Source organism: Aquarana catesbeiana, linkage group LG03, assembly GCF_042186555.1.
Source record: "Aquarana catesbeiana isolate 2022-GZ linkage group LG03, ASM4218655v1, whole genome shotgun sequence".
NCBI classification, from domain to species: Eukaryota; Metazoa; Chordata; class Amphibia; order Anura; family Ranidae; genus Aquarana; species Aquarana catesbeiana.
Window position 1 is genome coordinate 494,357,625 of NC_133326.1, and position 23,531 is coordinate 494,381,155.

The 23,531-nt window shown below is 40.1% G+C and overlaps 1 protein-coding gene across 3 annotated transcripts in view; it reads right to left on the minus strand.

Annotated features, from left to right (window-relative positions):
* RNF130 (ring finger protein 130) overlaps positions 1-23,531 on the minus strand; it is a 612,280-nt gene that overhangs the window by 55,068 nt on the left and 533,681 nt on the right. For 2 of the 3 annotated variants that reach the window (XM_073621066.1, XM_073621067.1), the window contains exon 7: positions 15,733-15,937. In XM_073621066.1, coding sequence (XP_073477167.1) covers positions 15,733-15,937 — 205 coding nt within the window. Of the gene's footprint in view, positions 1-8,483; positions 8,578-15,732; positions 15,938-23,531 lie in introns of all 3 variants that reach the window. The other variant, XM_073621065.1, reaches the window with a different exon arrangement.

A 23,531-nucleotide genomic window follows, 5' to 3' on the forward strand; every position in this document is an offset into this window, starting at 1 on the left:
TTTGGAAGGCATGTAAATTACCTACACCCATAGCAAAAGGCATTCTTCAGAGCTGCATAGTTCTTTTTTTTTTTTTTATCAACAAACCGGCATAGGTAGTTTTATTAATAAAGGTGAACTTACCCGTTAATGATAACAAAGATCTTTACCTTAACATGGAAGCAGAAATGGAAATGAGGGGCATCAATTTATCTACTTAACTGTAGGTAATCGTCTCTTAGCAGGTTAGGATTAACCTTTCGGTCCCTTCCAGTGGTAGAAAGAATTGCCTATTTTTTTCTCTTCTTCCTGACCCGTATGCGTCACTCTCTAGCCCTTCATCTATCCCTATCTATTTTGCTCGAATGTTCTACCCCCGCCATCCCCCATATCCCTGTGGTCCAGCTCTGTGTGACTCCTATGACGTTTATGATTATCCACCTTCCAACTTTTCCCATCTCTAGTTGAGAAAATTCTGGATTCATTTCAGTCGTCACTGGTATCATTCCTTTTAAGTCCCTGTAGAGATGACACCCCCGTTTAATCCCCCTTTTTTTTTTCAATAACATTTTTGCATTTGTTTGGGCATTAGACCGCGGTTACCCTATGAAACAGATACTTTGCCTATTGATTGATTGAATCAAAATTGATGTTTTTGTTTCAAAGTGTTTTGAGTTTTGATAGCTTTGCTTGACCACTTCTCTTTTTCCATGTTTTAAATAGCAAGGGAAATCACTTTATGGCTATATTATGTTTTCTACAACAATGTAAAATTCTGTACCATCCTGAACTGTGTGCTTGATGAACATAAAAAAAACGGGGCAGGAATAAAGAAACTTTTAGTCCACCCAAACAAATAACTTTGCTTTGGTCACTCGGAGAATCTACCCATGAAAAATCTCCACACTTTAATTTTTAGGTTCTTAGGTCTGCAAACTTAATGTGGTAATTATGGGGGCTACTACTCTGGATTTTTTACCATGTTATTTTGTATTATGTAAACCAGGTACTTTTATGGATAGCTGGTTTGTGTACCTCAACACACTGCAAATTGCAGAGCCCGTGACTGGTTTGTCTGGCGTATCAACACACAGGAACTGCACCTTTTGTGATGGTGGCCCTGAACCAAAACTGCCTATCTTTTGGGCGACAGGACCTTATCTGTGCTAATATCCAGTACCCATTATCTGCTGGGGCACTCATGAGTGGTGGCCCTCTTTAGGGGACCTCCGTGGGACACTTTTGGGGCTCATTACCCTGATAAGCACACGCCTGTCTGTCCGGCTGACACCACAACACATTCTCTGCAAATAGCGCCATTTGGCTCTACTTACCTATACTTCCAAGGTGACACAAACAATTTAATTATCTCCTTAAATAATACCCCTGAAGACAGGTTATACTATATACCTGAAACGTGTCAGGTGAATGGAGAAAATATAAGTTTACATTTACTACTTACCTTGATGTCTGTGCAACAGTCCATTTTTTCTTTTATGTAATAATATGTGTTTTTGTACTTTGGTTTTTGCTACATGATTTTAAACTCCAAATAAATTGTTATATTTTTATACCAAGTGGTGTTTCGTCTGCCATTTTTGTTACTATTGAGGGATGTTGGCAGGCAAACACCAGACTCCTTGATAGTGGACTCTTGTCTTTTTTTTTTATTTACTGCAAAACATCTCTCCAGCCTTGCGATGTTCTGGTTATCAAAGATGGGTAGGTGCTTAGCAGTCAACAAAAGCTGTAGGTACTACAAGTTTAAACTAAGCAGTTACACGGTGGGGGGAGGGTCTAGGATAGGTTAAATGTGCTGAGGGAAGACTAGTCAATTTTTACTAAAAATGCACTAATCCTTTACGGAAAGCATGGTCTGAAGGTCTGAATTAGAGGCACACTGTCTGTGGAATTTACCACCCAGAGTAACGATATACTTCATGACCATAAAACTGGTTCAGCTCACAAAATGGCTGCTGTCACGCCCTGCCTACATAACTTTAAACATGCTCACCTCAGGCAGTATAACAGAGAAGTTAAGCCGGCATCAAGCATATTCAACATTTATGATACCTCTTAAACGGCTTTACTGACAACAAAGCTCTTATCTGTATGGACAGCTCATTTCATTACAGTGTATGCAGTGAATAAGTTCTCGTTCTGAGTGCAGTGTATTGATCCTCGAATATAATAGGTCTGATGGACTTGCTCTAATTTATCATAAGCGCCGTAGGCCGGCAAGGATCATAATTCTTAAATGACAGACACTGAGGAAAATTAAGCCACAGTGCTGCCACTGGGGAGGGAGCATTAATATAGAAAATGCACATGCCTCAATGAGAACCTTCTTAGTGGTTTGAATACAGCTGTGCAGGAGGTCATTTCCATAAGAATGTGTTTATAGCAAAAAGTACATCTCATGCAGCGCCAGCATTTATAGAAGTAGAGTAATCTGAATATAAATGATGTTCTCAAAATACAGATTCTGCTCCTGTTTTTACTTTAATCCAAACATGGGGAACTTTGAAATAAAGAGAAATAATGAAATAACCTGCACATTGTTTGTGTGGCTGTATAACACAGGCATTCCTTAGGATAAACCAATATTTTTGTGCGGTGAACCAGTATTTGTTTTACTGGGAATTAGTGACATCAATGGAGAAAGCATGATTTGTTTAATTTAAGGAGAACTGTAGCAAACCCGGTTAGTAAGAGCAATGCAGGTTATGAGGAGTCATGTGTATCATTTCTATCTCTTATGCCTCGTACACACGATCGGATTTTCCAACAACAAATGTTGGATGTGAGCTTGTTGGCGGAAAGTCAGACTGTGTGTATACTCCATCGAACATTTGTTGGCGGACTTTCCGCCAACAAATGTTGGCTAGCAGGTTCTCAAATTTTCCGCTAACAAATGTTTGTTGTCGGACTTTCTGAAAGTTAACGCATGCTCAGAATCAAGTATGAGCTGGAGATATAACTAGCGTTCGTAATGGAGATATCACGTATGTCTTGTACGTCACTAAGTTGTTGGCCAACATTTGTGTGATCATGTGTATGCAAGACAAGTTGGAGCCAACATCCTTCGTTTAAAAATCCACGGTTTTGTTGTCAGAAAGTCCGATGGTGTGTACTGGGTATAAGACTTTCTCTCCAAGTCCCATCATTAAAGTTACACTCCAGTTAGAATTGGAAACTAAATGCATACTGAGAGTGCATCCTAAATGCTCAGTAGTTCACTTTTTCACCCAAGTATTGCTTTGTTGCACCTGCCCACCCCACTCTTTCTCATGGGTAATCTGGTGATCTGAGAACCCCCTACTTGTTATTAAAGATAGATATTCTAAGGCTGGCCATACACGGTTTGAATCTCGGCCCAAGAAATCCGGATAGCCACACTCCAAGATAATGTCTTTATTGAATGGAAAACTGTTCATACAGCAAAGGGGGTCAGAGATAAAATATCTGACACGTTTTACAATTCTTTACCGTTGCCAAGTTGTAATTGAATCGCGGCCGGTTCAGCAGGAAATGGTCCAGATTCAAAGCATGCATGGGCAGGCTGAATATACCAAGTTAATTGATCAACTTGGGTACAACCAGCCTGCCGGATCCTCTTGTGATTATTGCTAGCAGCTGCTCTAGCCTCAACGATAATCATCATCCCCCCCCCCCCCCGCGCCCCGCCGGGAGCAGACAATGGCTTGGCAGGAGGGATTTCCCTGTCAGCACTATCTGTGTTGATGGGTTAATGGTGCAAAACCCGTGGTTGCAGGAAAGAAATTTGCACCATGTATGGCCTGCCTTAGTCACAACTGGGCTCCTTGCTCTTTATCCTATACAGAAAACCTCAGTGCAGAAAAGTCAGTACTTAAAAGTCACCAGACTTGCATATCCCCTAGATGTCTGAATCCGATTGACGTAATTAGTTAGTTTATGTAGGGTCCTGCACAAAGGTCTTTAATTTAAAGTGGTCTCGGGTGATACACAGAGATTAAACAAATCCTCCTACATAGGTTGGACCTGTTTATCTGAAGTCTTCTCTTCAACCATTTAAAGTCTAGAATTTTTAAAGTGTGTCTGAGCTGGCAGAGGAAAGAAGGTGGAGAGCTGAATTTACACAATGCAGACCTCAGTAAAGGAGAGCTCTGAGAGCTGATTGGAAGGAAGAGACACCTCCTCCCTTCACACAGGAACAAAGCTGAGGCTGTCAATCACAGACTGTGTGCTGGAGTTCCCTTCCCTGACACCTTTTTTTCTCTTTGTGTCAGGAAAACCTGTCAGAAGTGATTCATGCCGATGGCAGAGGAATGAGGCAGCCAGCAGAAATACACACTATAGAGGGATATTCTGTGTTCATGGCAGCATATTACAACACTCTCCTTTCCATTTTTGGTCAAGAATTGACCCAGCTTGAACTTTGGGTCTTTGCCGACCTTACATAGATTTACAGGATCTGCCTTAGGGGCAGTCACTGCATGATATGAGCAGATTGGAGGAGAGCGATCCATTACCTATATATACATTGGTGTAATGAAAGGAGAAATATAGCCAAAACTTTTTTGGCTGTACTCCTCCTATGGATCACAGGAGTGCAGTTTGTTCTGCACAGAGCCAGTTCAGGCTCTGAAAAGATCCAGAGCCGCTGAGAATCTGAGCCAGCCACTCCTGCCCCCTTCACAGCCCAGTGAGTGCTGGAGGGGCAGAGCAGAGAGCTAGCGACTGACAATCACCAGCTCTCTGCAGGCTGAAGACTGAAAACTGAGTGATCAGCAGTGTTTGATCCTCCAGTTCTCCGTGTTAGAGTCAGCAGGGGACAGATGCAGCATCAGACCAATGCTGCATCCACTAAGGTGAGTTTAATTTTTTTTTATTTTTATGAATCCCATACTTCTCTTTTAATGAAACAGGATGCCAGAGAGGGGTGATAGAGGACACCTAAGAGGAGAAATTACAGAGCACATTATTCAGTAAGTACACTCCCAGTGAGCTTTATGATGGCAGGTTGCAGGAGATTACAGACAGCACAAATTTCTCTTCTATCCTCCTCTGTAACTGGTCAGTCTTTCTGTAACTGCTAAACTTCTCTCTGTAACTGCCAACCTCTTTCTTTAAATGGGCAGTGTCTCTCTAACCGAGTTGTCTATCACAATATGCGGAAGTCTTGTAATAGGGCAGCTTTGTTCTACTAGATGCCATGGGCCTAAAGTGTTACTAAACCCACAACAGTAAAATTAGTCTGTATATGCAGTAAAGCATGCTTGTTATACTAACTGTGGAACCTAAGAGGTTAATCCTGTGCATTGTGTATAAAGGCTGTTTGGTCTTCGCTGTCCTCAATTCATCTCCTGATAGAACAGAGTCTTGGAAGCACTCTGCACATGCTCAGTTTGGTGTGTATTGCTAGAGAGTTTTTTTTTTCTTAGGAAGGTGCATGTGATCAGCACAGGGCCAATTAGCGTTGTCCAGACAGAGGGTCAGGGGTCATGCCGCCTCATAGGACATTCAGAGAAGAATGAAAACTCCTCCTACAAGCTTTAGCCAGACACTTATAGAAGTCATAAGACTGCTATATACTGCTGATGACAAAAGTCATTTAGCAGTTTATATTTACTAAAATAAATGCATTTCCATGTTTTGTGTACTGTGAGAGACCAGATATAGTGAATGCAGGGCCCTGGGTTTAGTAACACTGACAAGGGTAGGGTTGCAGGACAAAGCACTGTAAACAGGTCAGGTTGTGGTTATAATGGGCTCCAAAATGGCTTGTGGGTACTGGGAATAGGCCAATTTGGAGGTCTATAGAAGCAGATCTATGCAGGTTTCTAGAATTTGGATCTAGATCTCCTGCATCACTGTCATCTTGTGTGTATCAGATTCAATAATTTACTTTGGAAGTCCCGGTGAAATCCTCTTACAAGACACAGTGTAGACTAGGTTCACAGGGGCAAGCAAGGCATTATTATACCTGCCTCCTACTAGGAAATAAGTTTTTGCGAAGTTGAGTGGGTGAAGAAACACTTGTGAAACAAATAGGATGCAGAGGCGTTTGGGATGACAGATGTAGAATATACGTACAGGTTACTAAGTAGTAGTATAAAGCATCTGCACTGATATTTCTAAAGGATACAGTGCCCTGAAAAAGTATTCATACCCCCTGAAATTTTCCAAATTTTTTCATGTTACAACCAAAAACGTAAATGTATTTTATTGGGATTTTATATAATAGACCAACACAAAGTGGCACATAATTGTGAAGCTGAAGGAAAATGATAAATTATTTTCAAAATTCTTTACCAATAGCTGAAAAGTGTGGCGTGCATTTGTATTCAGCCCACTTTACTCTGATATCCCTAACTAAAATCTAGTGGAACCAATTGCCTTCAGAAGTCACCTAATTAGTAAATAGAGTCCACCTGTGTGTAATTTAATCTCTGTATAAATACAGCTGTTCTGTGAAGCCTCCAGAGGTTTGTTAGAGAACCTTAGTGAACAAACAGCATCATAAAGGCCAAGGAACACAACAGACAGGTCAGGGATAAAGTTGTGGAGAAGTTTAAAGCAGGGTTAGGTTATAAAAAAAAGATCCCAAGTCAGGCTAGCGTTTTTTTCTTTTGGGGGGCAAATAGCCAAGGTCAGGCGGCTGGCATCGGCGGCAACCGCCCCCCGGAGCAAAGTCGGGACATCAGAGCCCCGCACTTACCACATCTAGGAAGCAGACGGGCAGCGTGTCCGGCAGCTTTCTTCCTCCTCCTGTTGTGTGGATCATGGCGGCTTCCGCCGTGCATCCCCCTCCTCCTAGGCGTCCAATAGGACCCACTGACCTTTCAGCCAATCGGGAAATGGGTATCAGACCCACACTTCCTGATTGGCGAATATTCATTTTCTTTTCTAACACACCTGGGTGGGCTCCGAGCGCAATGCTCAGTGACACGAAGCCACTCTATTTTGAAGCCTATTAGAGCTTATGGCTCTAATCAGCAGGGACAGAGAAGCTGGTCAGAGTTGATAGGAAGATGGATGGAGCCAAATACAGGGCAATCTTAGAAGAAAACATGTTATGCAGCGTACACATGGTCAGACTTTTTGACCGGACTGGTCCGACGGACGCCGACAGACCAAATCCGGCGGACAATCTGATTGTGTGTGGGCTTCACTGGACCTTCAGCGGACTTTTCCAGTCGCAAATCTGACGGACTTTAGATTTGGAACATGCTTCAAATCTTCACGTCGTAACTCTGCCGGACCCAGAAATCTGCTTGTCTGTATGCTAGTCTGACAGGCAAAAATCGACGCTAGGGCAGCTATTGGCTACTGGCTATGAACTTCCTTATTTTAGTCCGGTGTACGTCATTACGTACAAATCCGCCGGACTTTTGTGTGATCGTTTGTAGGCAAGTCCGTTCGTTAGAAAGTCCGTCGGAAGTACGCCAAAAGTCAGTTGAAAGTCTGTGGGACAGGCCGTCGGACTTTTGTTGCTGAAAAGTCCGACTGTGTGTACGCTGCATTAGAGTCTGCAAAAGACTTGAGACTGGGGCGGAGGTTCACCTTCTAGCAGGAAAACGTCCCTAAAAATACAGCCAGAGCTACAATGGAATGGTTTAGATCAAAGCATATTCATGTGTTGGAATGGCCCAGTCAAAGTCTAGACCTATACCCAATTGAGAATCTCTGGCAAGACTTGAAAATTGCTGTTCACAGACGCTCTCCATCCAATCTGACAGAGCTTGAGCTATTTTGCAAAGAAGAATGGGCAAAAATGTCTAGATGTGCAAAGCTGGTAGAGACATAACGAAAAAGATTTGCAGCTGTAATTGCAGCGAAAGGTGTTTCTAAAAAGGGCTGACTACAAATGAACGCCACACTTTTCAGACATTTATTTGTAAATGATGTTGAAAACCATTTATTATTTTCCTTTCCATGACACTTTGTGTTGGTCTATCACATAAAATCCCAATAAAATACATTTCAGTTTTGGTTGTAACATGACAAAATGTGAAATGTTTCAAGGGGTATGATTACTTTTTCAAGGCACTGCAGGTTAGGTTTCAAAACAGCAGCAAAATATGTTATAAAACAAATATAATTGCTTCCAAATGGCTTTGCTGCTCATTTTACCGAGAAATAAAACTCAAGCATAACTACACCAAAAGAGCTTGTAAAGAATACAACTCTAGCCTGAAAGATTTTCTAATTAACTTTGCAGTGTTTACAGTGCAGCTGAAGGTCAAAGATCACTCCAAGGAAACAAGACAATATAACAGTGTTAAATATTTCCACACTACCATCTTGTCTGTAGACCAATCAAGGAGCAGAGTCTTAACCCTCCTCTCCTGTTAAGTATGCAAAAAAAAAAAAAAAAAAAAAAAAGCACAGAGTTCTCTGAATGTGGTCTTTTGAACAAAGTCTGCTTTATGTGTTACATACTATGAAATCTTGGCTGCTTTTTAAAGTCTTTGCAGTAAACAGCGTATTTAGAGAACAGAAAATACATTGTTACTTACTCAGTGGCGTATAAGCTAGCTGTGGCTTTGATGATCATGTAGCACAGTGTTAGGGCGCTGAGGAGACCAAAACTGGCAATAATGAACCATTCTTCTGTTGACAAAGGAAATGGGAGGGAGTCACTCTTGACAGCAATTTCAGCAGCAAGGCCAACATATCCTAAGCCCAAAAAGGCCAAAGGGAACAAGGAGGAGAGCAGTTTTCGGGGGGCCACGCCACATGACTGAGCTGACCGACCAAGATGGAAAGCCAAGATTAGTATAGTTACTTACAGGAGAGAGAGAAAAGAGGAGAGTTAGCAGAAAACGGTTATATATCCATACAGAATCGCAGGACTCAGGACAGACCACAAGAATTAGTGCTAAATGAAGACAAATAGGGATCTTACTTGGCACAGTACAGAAAAAGCCACTAAGAAACATTATTCCATCATGTCAGCGAGGGTAGGGCAGGTAAACAATTCAAACATTTCTACCAGTTTAAATAGAAAGTTCAACAAAAAAACATGGCAAAAGAATATTTACAAAACTCACCAATTGTGTGAAAATATAACAAGTCTACAACATTGCATTTTGCTGGAGCCTGAGTTGCCACTTGAAAGAGGAGCAAGTCTTCTCTTATCACCATGGTGCATTCTCTCTGATTGAAGTGTTAGTCAGTGAGCAAAAGTAGCCAATTACACATACATACATATATATATATATATATATATATATATATATATATATATATATATATATATATATATATATAAATGAAATCAGATCTGATAACTAGCCCGTGAACATTGTTGTGTATGAACAACTTGCACCTCTTTTCAGAGATAAGGACGGGAAGCTGCAGGAATGTGGAGTTGAGCATTTGTAGCATACATATATTGTAATATTTTGACAGCAAGCAATTTTTAACAATTAGTACTGCAGAAGTATTCATAGAGATTTCACACACCCCTTCTTTCACTCTAGCAGAAAATGTACCATCGGACTTTTAGTCATACATAATGTGTTTTCAGGCAAGCAGGAAATGCTGGGCTTTCCTTTTAGAAAGCCCAACATAGTTTTCAAACTGAATAACAAACGTCCTTTGTAGCAAAGGTCTATTTATAAAAAAAAATTACAAAAGTTTTTATATGAATATTATAAAAAAATGAAATATAGGTTTATAAACAATAAAAGAATAACACTGAATGAAAACCTTTAGTGCCTGTTTACATACTAAAGCAAACCATTGTGCTTTTACACACATTATCGTATATTGTGTTATGGCAGCTCATTTATTATGAATGGGCTGCCAATGTTCTACAACGGAAGAAAAAACAGATATGACCCTTTTTGCCAGGGTACAATAACATACAGTATGCGGGTTGTGGTGCATTGTGTACTGCACTCTACTGTACAGTACTTTGAGATGCCATTCACAATCAATAGCATGGCTACACATGGCACAAAGAGCAGGTGCACTGGCATGCATTGTGGTAACACACATTAATGCTCATATTATAGAGGGCATTGCTGCAACTCATAAATGTGAATGGACCCTTATACTTTTCAGTTAAGCAAAGTAAAGCAGACATGCAAAATGAGTTACATATCTGAGCCCTGGTTTTTGTTATCTGCAGTTTTGATCCACCAGTATGATCTGCTATAAAGCTGGACCAGCAGTGCTTATTTATTCCTGGTGGGTGAGATGACCAGTGATGTGTTTTTGCTGGAAAAGTCTTTTGATTGAAAGCAGAACAGATGCTAATTTGCGTGAGCTTCCTGAGCTATTAAATGCAGGAACAATGCAAACAATTGGTAGGTCTGATATATACTGACAGCATGAAACACTATATAGGCAGGATATAGAAACTACAGGTAAAGACCTGTAAACTACCCATTTAAAAAAACGAAAAGGTACGTTGCAGCAATGTACGAATTGTAACTCACTAAATGGATGTCACACCATGGCAAAACAGATGCTGTGTTGACAAGTAACTGTACATCTTTTTGGAATATTAACTTGAAAAATATCTTCAGCTCAGAAACAAACTGCTTCCTGCTAATATTTGTCTAGCGTTAAATGCGCTGTAATCAGTCACCGCAGTGTGGTACAAAGCCAAGTCCAATACAGGCCTTATTACACACTTCAACACTCCTTTAATACATTTTTCTATCTAGGCCACTGCAACAGCTGTAGAGTAATTTATCTATGTCACCTGGTACACTCCACTCTATTCATATCGACAAGGGAAAAACGCCAAAAGATTGGCACTGATTACTGCCAACACAGCGAAACTCTGCATTCAACCACAACGCAGTAAAATAAACAGAAGAGGCCATGTTGGAGGCTGGTCATGCCCAGACAATGTCTTTCACAATGCAGCCAGGGAATTAAAGGGCTTGATTAAAATGCCAGACTTTATGTACTAAGCATTTTTGTAAATTATCCTAAAGGACAAGCTTGACCTTTACCAAGCTTTTAATAAACAAAAAAAAGGTGTCAAAACTACCATACTGTAATATACAGATTGTTAAACTAGGTTTTAAAGGGTACAATATAAACTACATATTAAGGATCTAATTGTATTAACTGCAGCCTAGGATTTGTCTCTGTCTCCACCATCCACATCTGTCCTGTGCAATTTTTGTCAGGTAGCATTAAATATTCTAAAGCCAAGAAAAAAATTAAACGTTCTCCTTAGAAATGGAAGGCTGGCCTATAAATGGTTATAATCAATGATGTGCTAGGTTGAAATTGTACACTCTTGCAAAAAAAAAAAAAAAAACATTATGTATATTTCCCCAATTAGAACCTTCACTTTAATATTCACATTTTTAAAGGATATCTGAACTGAGATAAATAAGCTTCATACATGTAATTTGTGTAGCCAAAGTAGTTTGGATCAACGAGTCAGATGTTATTGAAACTACTGCATTACATGACAACCAAGAATCTAGCATTTCAGGGTTGAGGCCAGCGATGGAAGCCTACATGTTTCTCTTAGTATAGGCTTCCTTTAAGATTTTGCAAGATAAGAAAATGCACATTTGGGTTTGAAGTTGAACTATATATGATTACACAGTCCATTAAAAATATAAGGTTATCTCTTTCTTTTAGAATTTAAAAGAACACACACATGTATGTAACACACATAATAAATCACCCATACAGTCTTATTTTATTTGGTAATAATTTAGCATCACAAATGGCAAAAAAATAAACACTCTGTGCTATGAGCCTATGAACACATATTAGCGAAAAACCTCATATGGGTCATTAATGATATCTATTGATTCACAAAATTTAAAAGCAAGCCTTGTATCAATGCAAACATTTCTTTTAAATTAAATATAACAGTTAACAAGTTGTGGTGTCTTTGGAGACGGCCAGAGAAAACATATCACAAGGTTGGTCTGAAAGAAACTAGCTGAATGGTTTTCCTGGACTGATGAGAAACACATGGGATGCCAAGTCTGAGGGCACAGAGTCTGAATCATTGCTGGCACTATCAGGAAACAATGTGCAGAAAAGTGCAGTTGACAAGAAGCCAAGCAAGTCAAAATATGGCATAGTCATTACTGGAACTACGTTGGCATACTGAATAAAGAACAGAAACTTAATTAATGGAAGGTTCAAGGTTTGCAACATTTAAAGTCTATTTGGAGGATATTTGCAATCCCCCTCCCACCCCTCCCTCCAATTAACCACTGGTATGAAAAAAAAACAAAAAAACCCCCAAAACAAACCAAAAAAACCTATCCAAATGCCCATTTTACTTAACTGAAGCCATGGCCACAATGCAGTCCTCTCCTCTTCTATTTACTTCCTGGGGTCCATTTACAGGTGTCCACATGACTGTCTGCTTGATGTGCACACCTTTTATTGGTGGAGATAACCCAGAGGCCGGGTCCTCTCTCATAGGCTTCAGAAGCAAAAGAACTCTTGGGTGCAGTGAGGGGACTAGTGCCAAAGAAGTAAACAAGCAGGGAAAAATGCCTGGTCCCCAGGGTAGCATATTGGCCTTGCTCATAGAGGAAACTGTGGCTTTGATCCATTGCACTGCAGGGAGGCGTTGGAAGAGCTGTTTGGAATCAAGACTAAGGAGTAAAGTAATTGATGCCCAATGCACTTAGATTTCATGTTTTCCTGGAGTTGGGCTTTGGCCAATCAGTCACATTCTCAGAAATAAATCTCTTGTGCATCACTACTGCAGGAAGCAAGTCCTATACAGGGCTGAAATCGAATTTTCCAGGTGGAAGCCAGCCTGAGTGACATCAGATCCAGGCCTCCTGATATACAACCGTTTTACAGAGACATGAAACAGCAAAGCAATCTACATTGTCCACATCTTGTCTTTCCACTGTAAGGGCGATCCAGGCTAATTTACAAGTATTCATGCCACTTAGTAATTTTTTTTTTCCAGTTTCCATATGATCATGATCAAATATGCTGCTTAAACAAATGATTAACACAAACATGTGGCTTCTTGTTGTCATTGTTCTCAGGTCCACAAGTGCTATTCCTGATGAAGTCAAAGAAGCAGGCTACACTGCAGGTTTCCATCATAAGGCAGGTTCTACTAATCTGCTATAGTCTTTAAATTGAGGACAAATTCTAGCAGATCAGATCTGTCTCTTCCATCTCAGGAGCAGAAATTCATTTCTTATACAAAGTTCTGGTTAAAGTGAAGAAAGTAACTCCTCAACCTCCCCCACAGTATAAAAATGGATGCTTACTTAAGTCTTGTCTGACTTGCCTTTCCTGCAGAATATTCTGCTTTGGGTTTTCGTCATCTGGACAGAAGAATTTGAGTTCAGGTACATTCACAGATCCGGCTCTGCCTGCAAATCATACCCTTTCACCCAAACGTACTTCATCAAATGACAAGGCATTTGGTCATGTAACAAGCCTCTGTTGGAATCTAGGGCAACATTTTCTAAAAGACAGGCAATATGAGGCTTTTTTTTACCATTAATGATTGTAAAGGGGTTATGACAGAAAAGGAGATTGCCTGGTTTTAGATGTAATTTATAATTTGCTAAGAAGATCCAAGACATCTGGATGTGTGTGCAAGCAGTTCACTTGTATGTTCTGTTTTGTTGATGCTAAAAATGTAGTGGTCTACGCTTCTCAAATTTTAGTTTGAAATCACACCAAAGATTGTGTGGCGGTGCATGTAAGTGTGAAAGTTGTTGGTAATGATCTGAGCAACCCATGAATCCCCCTGATTGATGAATGTACCTGCTAACTCTGCATTAAGCAATTAAGTTAAAATGTTTTAACGGACATGTTTAGCTCCACCCTGCTGAAACGCACTGAAATTCCATAAGCTTTGCTTGTTTTCTATTTAACCTGTATATTACATTTCATTTTGTTTTTTAAATCCTTTTTTTTTTAACTTGCAGCCATTTTAAAATGACCAACATGGAGGAATGTAGACAAAAATGTACTGTGCGTGTATTTTTTTTTCATTTTGCCCTGACATTCGGGTCTGCAATCCAGAATTGGGTTCAGTTATTTCAGGGTATCAAAATGTTCAACATTTAATAGTTTCTTTTACATCCCCAGTTGAAGAGAACAACAACAAAAAGGTATTATAGACAACTGGCAGAGCTCGGTCATTAGGAAACAAATGAATATTCTTCTCCTTATAGCAATGTGTATGATAAGATGACATTGAAAGTTTAATTATTACAGACAAAATATTCCAAAATTTTCAATACTCAGCCAAGCACAGCATCTACCTTTTTTTTTTTTCTTTTTTAACAAAGAATTTATTGAAAAATTTGCAACGTTTTACATGTAAATAACACAGAGGATACAATTTGTATTGTAGAAACACATGGTAATGCAGTTATAAAACTATCATAGACACCTACAAGGATCAATAGTGAGAGACAAAATGGGTCACTCCTGAGGTATCCAGACATTTACCCTAAGATAAGAGAGAAACCCATTTCATAATATACCCAGTACTAGTCAAGTAGCAATCACGCATTGTGAAGGAAAAGCGTTGGTATGAGAGGAGGGGAGGTGGGGGGGGGGAGAGGGGACAGCATCTATCTTTATTTTACAGAATTTAATTATACCTAAACCAAAAAACTGTAGTATACTGCCACTTACGTCCATAGATGTGATTACTGCATTTGTTTTCTTTTTTCAAGCTCTCTTTTCACCCAGTAATCCTGCAAAAAATATGCTTCCAGTCCATTAATTTCCCTATTGTATCTATAGGGGAAGCCACGGTTGTTAACCACTGCCCTACCCGCCCATTCTCATATGATGTCTGCAGGAACACTCTTGTCCCTCTTGGCAGGCGTCATATGGTGTCCTTGGCTTCCCGGCAGTATAGGGGGCGGGCGTGCACTGCCTAGTCACTCGGGAGCCCATGCACGTGCCCGGCTGAGGAAAAAAAGATTGTTTTGGTTTTTTTTTTAAATTTGGGATACTTATTATAGCAAAAAATATTGTGTTTTTTTCAAAATTGTCGCTCTTTTTTGTTATATCGCAAAAAAAAAAAAACGCAGAGGAGATCAAATACCACCAAAAGAAAGCTCTATTTGTGGGGAAAAAAAATGATAAAAATTTCATTTGGGTACAGTGTTGCATGACCGTGCAATTGTCATTCAAAATGTTACAGTGCTGAAAGCTGAAAATTGGCCTTGGCAGGAAGGGGGTGAAAATGCCCTGTATTGAAGTGGTTAAACAGGCTGGACTTCAAACACCTCTGCCGTTGATCCTCTCCATTACATGGTGAATTCCTAGGACTAGTGGCATACATAACAAAGATATGTTTCTTTGTGTGTCCTTTAGATTTTTGATTCTTTTAGAGTATACATTCTCTGTACCCTTGGATTGTATTGTAATTGTCTTGTAAAGTGCTATGCAAACTGAGCTATATAAACCCTGTATAATAATAATAGTAATAATGTCTTTTACGCTTACGGGAATTGACAAGGAAACTGCATTTCCGCCAAGATCAACAGGTGATTTATGTACTTAATGAAAATATTCTCAGCCTGAAAACTGAAAATGAATGCAGCCACCACATCTAAGGACTGATAGGATGCAATATATTGGATTTTGAGCTTGGTATTAAATACACTAAGTTTAATACAAAACAGCAGATGCTTATTGTGCATAGGACTGTGAGGAGCACATCCTAGGTCAGTGGGGTGTCTGCAATCAAAATTAACAAAAAATGACTAACAAAAGCATAACACAAGAGGATGGGGCATTTACACTCTTCTTGTCGCTCAAACTTACTTGTCACAGCTATGTTGATTTCTCCTGTCCTTGGAGTGATCTCTCCTTCATGCGGCAGCTGAGATATCGCCGAAGAGCGCAGTGATTCCAGAATCAACGATCCTTCGTCCACTGGGTCAGTTGGTGCAGACCCCCGTGTGCTTGGTTGACTCCTGGTGAGTCGCTCTACATCGAATGCTACATTCTCACTGCATGGTACGTTAGTCTGAAAAAGAAACAAAAAAAATAGGTTACATTATAAATGTTTACGTGCCTATTTAAAAGAGCACTCCAGGCAAAACCGTCAGTTATAAATATGCATTGAGAATAGCTCTTTAACAGTGTCTGTTTTTGGATGTATTCTGTAGAGGAGAAAGCACAGTGCCTGTAGCAGGAAATTAAGCATTTGTCAAATGTCCCTCCTGTCCCATCTGGTCAGTATTACATTTTAAACACCTAGGGCAACATCTCACATTTAAATGCGCATAACCTGATTTTATAAAGGTTTTTTTATCAGAATTACAATTCTGTAAGAGGGAATTGTAAACTGTTATGAATACATGCAAAGTACAGCAATGAAACCAATCAGGTGTCACCTTTCATCACCTTTCAGCAGTCACAGTGATGAAAGATGATTGCCGATTGACTCTGAAGGCTTACTGCACTTTGTACATTGTTCTGTCAAAATATATATATATATATAAAACTATAAATAGCAAACGGTTTCCCTGCTGGAAAGTGTAAGGATATCATTAGGTTATTAAGCACACAAAGGCCAGAAACCACAGGCTAAGTAAAGAACTTTGATGTGAATCAGACTAATCAATCTTTTATTGCCGCTGGTACCTTATGCCTTTTAATAAAACCAAAATGAAAGCTAAAGCTGGCCATACATGGCTGGCACTATTGACTGAGCAGGTGGAAAATTATTGCCAAACAATGACTGCATTCTTTTAGATCCAGTCACTGTTCGGATATTCGGGCTACTATAGGTGTCGTCGCTGACCATGGAGATTTTTCATGGATGGGGGAATCAATTAACTTTCTCTGATTCAGCCCATGTACTGAAAAAGAGAAAGAAAATTATGTATGGTTAGCCTAAAGCTGGCCATGCACTGTTCGTTTTTTGTTCAGCAACACATTTGTTCACACACAAACTAGGTGGACGAAGGAATCTGTATACTGACAGCAGCACCTTTTGCTGTCAGAATACACTGATCGGCAGCTACAGTTGACTGGCTGCAGGTGCTGATCGAGGAATATTTTCCAATATGTCTCTTCAACAGAAGTAAATCAAACAAAAGCAGAGAAAGCCACACACTGATCGCAATTCGGGTTTAAGATCACCTGTTTGTCCTCAGGGGGCAGGTAAAAAGGTGGAGGCCAGTTGGATTGTGTATCTCTGTGGGGTCATAGAGCTTTGGTAAGCTATGTTGGTTGACTGCTTATCCAAATGTACAGGCAGATTATGATGGCAGATTAATAAGACTTATGAATGTATACCTGTTAGAGACATCATGACTACAAATAGCAAGGAGAGATTGCAATTACATCAAGGAGGGCCTGAATTCCATCCAATCACCTTCATGAGAAAGATATGATTGTGCAGTTTGGACAAATAAGAGATTTCCCAGTGATAGCAAATGGGGAGAGAGATCCATAACACCAAGAAGATCAGGGTAGAAGGAAGGGGGCTCCTTTCCACCAAAAAGACCCAGGTAGAAGGAAGAGGGCTCCTTAACACCAGGGAAGATCTGTCCCAGGAGGGGCAAAATAACACGAAGGGGTGGTCTATATGCTGGAGTGGACTCCAGTACGTTGGGAGGACCTCTAGACCCCTGGGTGTGCGTATTGGCGAACATGTCAATAACATCAAGAAAGGACTTGGGTCTCAGTGTATCTAAACACTTTAGAAATTTCCATAATAGAGATCTGAGGGGTTTGAGATTTTGGGGGATCGAAAAGGTTAATAGACACCAGAGAGGTGGTCGTTTTATCCATCATTTGAGCCAAAGAGAATCCTTTTGGATTTTTGAAACTAAGGTCATGACACCAGAAGGGTTAAATGTTGAATTTGACCTTAACTGTTTTATTTCTGACAAGTAAAGGTGTTTTTTTATAAAACTTTTATATATAGTTTTATTTTTAGTTTATTTGCATCCTAATGTATTGGATTAAAATTGTGATGTGTGTCAACATAAGCACACAGTGTGGCTAGGGATCAAGCCTGCACAAATACCCTCATAGCAAGCTATAGGGGCACTCTGAAGGCAGGAGGAGCTAGTAGAGGCGGTGGGGAACCCCAGAAGAGGAGTGGGCTGCTCTGTGCAAAACATGACACAGCGCAGGTATGTATGACATGTTTGCTGTTTAACCATTTGACCTCATAATTGCACAGTCGTGCGATGCTGTACTCAAATAAAATATATATCCTTTTTTTTCCCACAAATAGAGCTTTCTTTTGATAGTATTTGATCACCTCTATGGTTTTTATTTTTTGGGCTATAAACAAAAAACACCAACAAATTTGAAAAAAAAAAACAAATATAAATGTAAAACAATATAACATATCAAAAAAAAAAATGTACATATTTTTGGTAAAAAAAAATCCCAAAGTGTATTGATTGGTTTGCACAAAAGTTATAGCGTCTACAAACTATGGGATATTTGGATTTTATTTTTTACTAGTAATGCCGGCGATCAGCGGCTTATAGCTGAACTGTGATATTGTGGGGGACATTCTGACACTGACACTTTTTGGGAACCAATGACACAGTAATCATTGCTAAAAACATGCACTGTCATTGTACTAATGAAACTAGCTGGGAAGGGGTTAAACATCTAGGGCGATCAATGGGTTAACTGTGTGCCTAACCAGTGTTTATGTGAACTATGTGAGGTGCTTTTACTGACTTCCCCCCGTCAGAATGGTGATCTGCCTTGTTTACATAGGCAGATTGCAGTTCTGTGTCTCTGCCTGACTATCGGCGGATGCCGGCGAACATCGAGTACCCAACACTTGCCGATCGGCTTCCACCGTGTGTAATCACAGTGGGAGCGAGCCCCTGACTGCGCACATGCGCACCCCCTACCCGGAAGAGCGGGATCAGGTATATACAGTGGGGACGGAAAGTATTCAGACCCCCTTAAATTTTTTCACTCTGTTATATTGCAGCCATTTGCTAAAATCATTTATGTTCATTTTTTTTCCTTATTATATGTACACACAGCACCCAATATTGACAGAAAAACACAGAATTGTTGACATTTTTGCAGATTTATTAAAAAAGAAAAACTGAAATATCACATGGTCCTCAGTATTCAGACCCTTTGCTCAGTATTTAGTAGAAACACCCTTTTGATCTAATACAGCCATAAGTCTTTTTGGGAGGGATGCAACAAGTTTTTCACACCTGGATTTGGGGATCCTCTGCCATTCCTCCTTGCAGATCCTCTCCAGTTCTGTCAGGTTGGATGGTAAACGTTGGTGGAAAGCCATTTTTAGGTCTCTCCAGAGATGCTAAATTGGGTTTAAGTCAGGGCTCTGGCTGGGCCATTCAAGAACAGTCACGAAGTTGTTGTGAAGCCACTCCTTTGTTATTTTAGCTGTGTGTATTAGACAGGTGATGAGCAGTGCCTGGTTTTCTCCACACATACCGCTTAGAATTAAGGCCAAAAAGTTCTATCTTGGTCTCATCAGACCAGAGAATCTTATTTCTCACCATCTTGGAGTCGTTCAGGTGTTTTCACGTGTCTTGCTTTCACTGGCTTTCACGTGTCTTGCACTGAGGAGAAGCTTCTGTCGGGCCACTCTGCCATAAAGCCCCGACTGGTGGAGGGCTGCAGTGATGGTTTACTTTCTACAACTTTCTCCCATCTCCCAACTGCATCTCTGGAGCTCAGCCACAGTGATCTTTGGGTTCTTCTTTACCTCTCTCACCAAGGCTCTTCTCCCCCTATAGCTCAGTTTGGCCGGACGGCCAGCTCTAGGAAGGGTTCTGGTCGTCCCAAATGTCTTCCATTTAGGGATTATAGAGGCCACTGTGCTCTTAGGAACCTTAAGTGCAGCAGAAATTTTTTGTAACCTTGGCCAGATCTGTGCCTTGCCGCAATTCTGTCTCTGAGCTCTTCAGGTAGTTCCTTTGACCTCATGATTCTCATTTGCTCTGACATGCACTGTGAGCTGTAAGGTCTTATATAGACAGGTGTGTGGCTTTCCTAATCAAGTCCAATCAGTATAATCAAACATAGCTGGACTCAAATGAAGGTGTAGAACCATCTCAAGGATGATCAGAAGAAATGGACAGCATCTGAGTTAAATATATGAGTGTCACAGCAAAGGGTCTGAATACTTAGGACCATGTGATATTTCAGTTTTTCTTTTTTAATAAATCTGCAAAAATGTCAACAGTTCTGTGTTTTTCTGTCAATATGGGGTGCTGTGTGTACTTTAATGAGGAAAAAAAATGAGCTTAAATGATTTTAGCAAATGGCTGCAATATAACAAAGAGTGATACATTTAAGGGGGTCTGAATACTTTCCGTCCCCACTGTATATAAATGATATAGATATATATATATATATATATATATATATATAAAACTTTCACTATTTCACAGTATGAATGAACCCCTTATATTAGTGATTATCTGCTGTTTTTGTTCTATAAAGGGCTGATATTTGTTTTTAACCCCATCATGACAAGTTATGCAAAAAGCATGCTGCTGCTACTAAATGTCTTGGTCACAGCAGGTGTATCAAGCTACCTTGCCTATGATAATAGAGTCTGTCATGCATATTATCATATTACCATCCTGTCTGAAAATCAGCAAAACAGTGTTTTAGGTCTTTTTTTTTGTTTGTTTAACCACTTGCCTACTGGGCACTTTCACCCCCTTCCTAAGCAGGCTAATTTTCAACTTTCAGTGCTGTTGCACTTTGAATGATAATTGTGTGGTCATGCAGCACTATACCCTTGTGAAATGTAAAAAAAAAATTTTTTTGGACAGGTAGAGCTTTCTTTTGGTGGTATATAATCACCACTGGGTTTTTCATAAACAAACAAAAAAAAAAACTGAAATTAAAAAAAAAAAAAAAAAAAAAAAAAGTTTTAATTTTTGTTATAAAATTTTGAAAATAGGTAATTTCTCTCGTTCACTGATGTGCACTGATGAGGCTGCATTGATGGGCACTGATGAGGTGGTAACTGGCATTTGATTGGACACAGCTGATCATATGGTAAAGGGCCGCTGTGATTGGCCCTTTACTGCAATCTGTGCTCAGCAATGTCCAAAGGATACAGTGATCACACAGCACGCCCTGGGGGCAAAGTTCTGAGAGGACATCAATAGACACCCTCCTAGAAGTAGACAACCACGCTGTAGCCATCTTTCGGCTATAGCACGGTTGGCAAGTGGTTGAATAAAAATTTTGATCTCTGAGTCTGATAAGGTGTATCAGATTCAACCCCAGATTATATATATTAGATATTCTTTTCCCTAACCATATAGCTTTTATATTTTTATATTTTATATTACCACTGCATATAGAGAAATGTAAGAATTCTTTTTTAAACTTTACATAATAACTAAATTATACGCCACACTTTTTTGAGTTTTTTTTTCAATTATTCGATAATCGGCCAACTAATCAATTATGAAAATAATCATTACTTGCAGCTCTAGTTGTGACTGTCTGCCAATCTATGCTGGGATTTGTAATCTGAAAAAAACTAGCACAGCCACAATACCAGCATGCTAGCTAACTTCTTTGCACATCCTGGAAAACAGGAAAACAGAATGACAGTTGGTAGAATAAAGACACAACCCAAAATACATACAAAACCAAAAATGAAACGAGATAAGCAACAAAAAACTATTAACTACTACAAAGGCTTAAATGGCAGGAAAGCAACAGAAGTGGAATTATCCTTTACGGCGACCTGGCTTTTTAAAGCGGAGTTTCCCAGTTTTGTACGTTTATTAAAAGTCAGCAGCTACAAAAAGTGTAGCAGCTGGCTTTTAATAAACAGACACTCACCTTTCCCACGATCCAGAGATGCGACCGTCCGAAGCCATGCTCCTCTCCCCCTCACCGTCATTACTACTCTGGGCTCCCAGCTGAGATAGCTTGCGGCTTCACAGCCGGGCACGCCCTGCGCATGCGCGAGTCGTGCTGTGCTCTTCTAGTGTCCAGGCAATCTTCTGGGACCTGTGACGTGTCCCAAAAGATTGCTGAGAGGGAGGGGACACCTAAGGGAGAGGAGTCGCTGCCTGGGCAGCCAAGCGATGGAAGGAGGAAGTGGGAGAGGAAGTTCTTTTTTTTTCTTTAACTTAGGTATAATGTGAGCTAGCATAACAATAGTGCCTTTGGACTTCCCTGCAGGTGCTGCTTCACTCTTGAGGCTTGGGTATGTGGCACTAAAGGGCAGTTATATATAAAGTAATTAATACATCAAAAGGAAAAACTTTTTTTTTTAGTTTTAGATAAAGTGTTGGGGCTTAGAACCTATGTCAGTTTCTTATTGCTGTTTATGTCCACCACTGGGAAGTTTCACTCTCTTCATTTGTCCTGGAAACTGTTGTAACTGGAACTGAAAGAGGGAAACTCCAACATTTTGAGTTGTCACTGGAATTATTACATTACATGAAAATCAGCACAAGGGACAGTTACTATGATGTGCTTCTTGTGCTGATTCTTCTTTTAGGAGAAATCTTCCTACATTCCATACCCCCTCCACCACCACAATCTTCTGGTGTGGTGGGTGCCAATGCAACTAAAGGGCTGTTAGGACCTTTCATCAACAGATCCCAACTATGCCCGCTTTTTGTTGCCAGATTTGCTTTGAATGACATAGGGTCTATTAATGGGGACAAGTGGATGATTGATAGCTCTGCCCCTTCATTCACAGATCCTGTGTCATTTATTGTAGCTGTATTAACCCTCTAGTTGTAGGGCATGGTAGGCAAGCTCAAGTCCTGCAGGAACGCATGGAAACAGCGTTCCTGTACTTTTTCCACAGCAGCAATGCCATTCCCGTTAGCAGCAGGGTTGGACTGGCCTACAGGGATACCGGGAAATTTCTTGGTAGGCCGCCTGCCCTGGGGCTGCTTTGCGCTGTGGCTGCAGTGGTGCCCAGGGCCGATCCTGGGAGGCTTAGATGCAGAGCCCTCCCCTGTGAAGGAAAGAGGTGGAAGGCGCGTGATCTGACGTTTTGATCAAATTGATACAGTTTATTTATATACAGAAACAAATAAATGCATACAAAAAATAGCTACGTATTCATAAAAACAGGGTTACAAATATACACATTAAAATTTTAGAAATTGGACAAAAAAAAGAGAGTGGCTAGTTGGGAAGGTATATCACATGGTAAGAGATGGACTCTCCTTAGCTTTAAAGCTGTCCACATCCCAGCGCTCTATATAACATAGAGAAATGTGGTTCGTAATGTAAAACATACGAACCACATTTCTCTACATTATATAGAGCGTTGGGATGTGGACAGCTTTAAAGCTAAGGAGAATTAATTACTTACCATGTGATATACCTCCCAACTAGCCGCTCTCTTTTAAGCTGGTCTACCATATTGTACAGACTTCTCCTGTTGCCCTTCAAGGCTCTGATGAAGAGGGAACCCCTCGAAACGCGTCAGCCATCTTTTAGCACTTGCCCTTGCACGGGCATGTTCAATTTCTAAAATTTGAATGTGTATATTTTGTAACCCTGTTTTTATGAATACGTAGCTATTTTTTATATGCATTTATTTGTTTCTGTATATAAATAAACTGTATCAATTTGATCAAAGAGTCAGATCATGC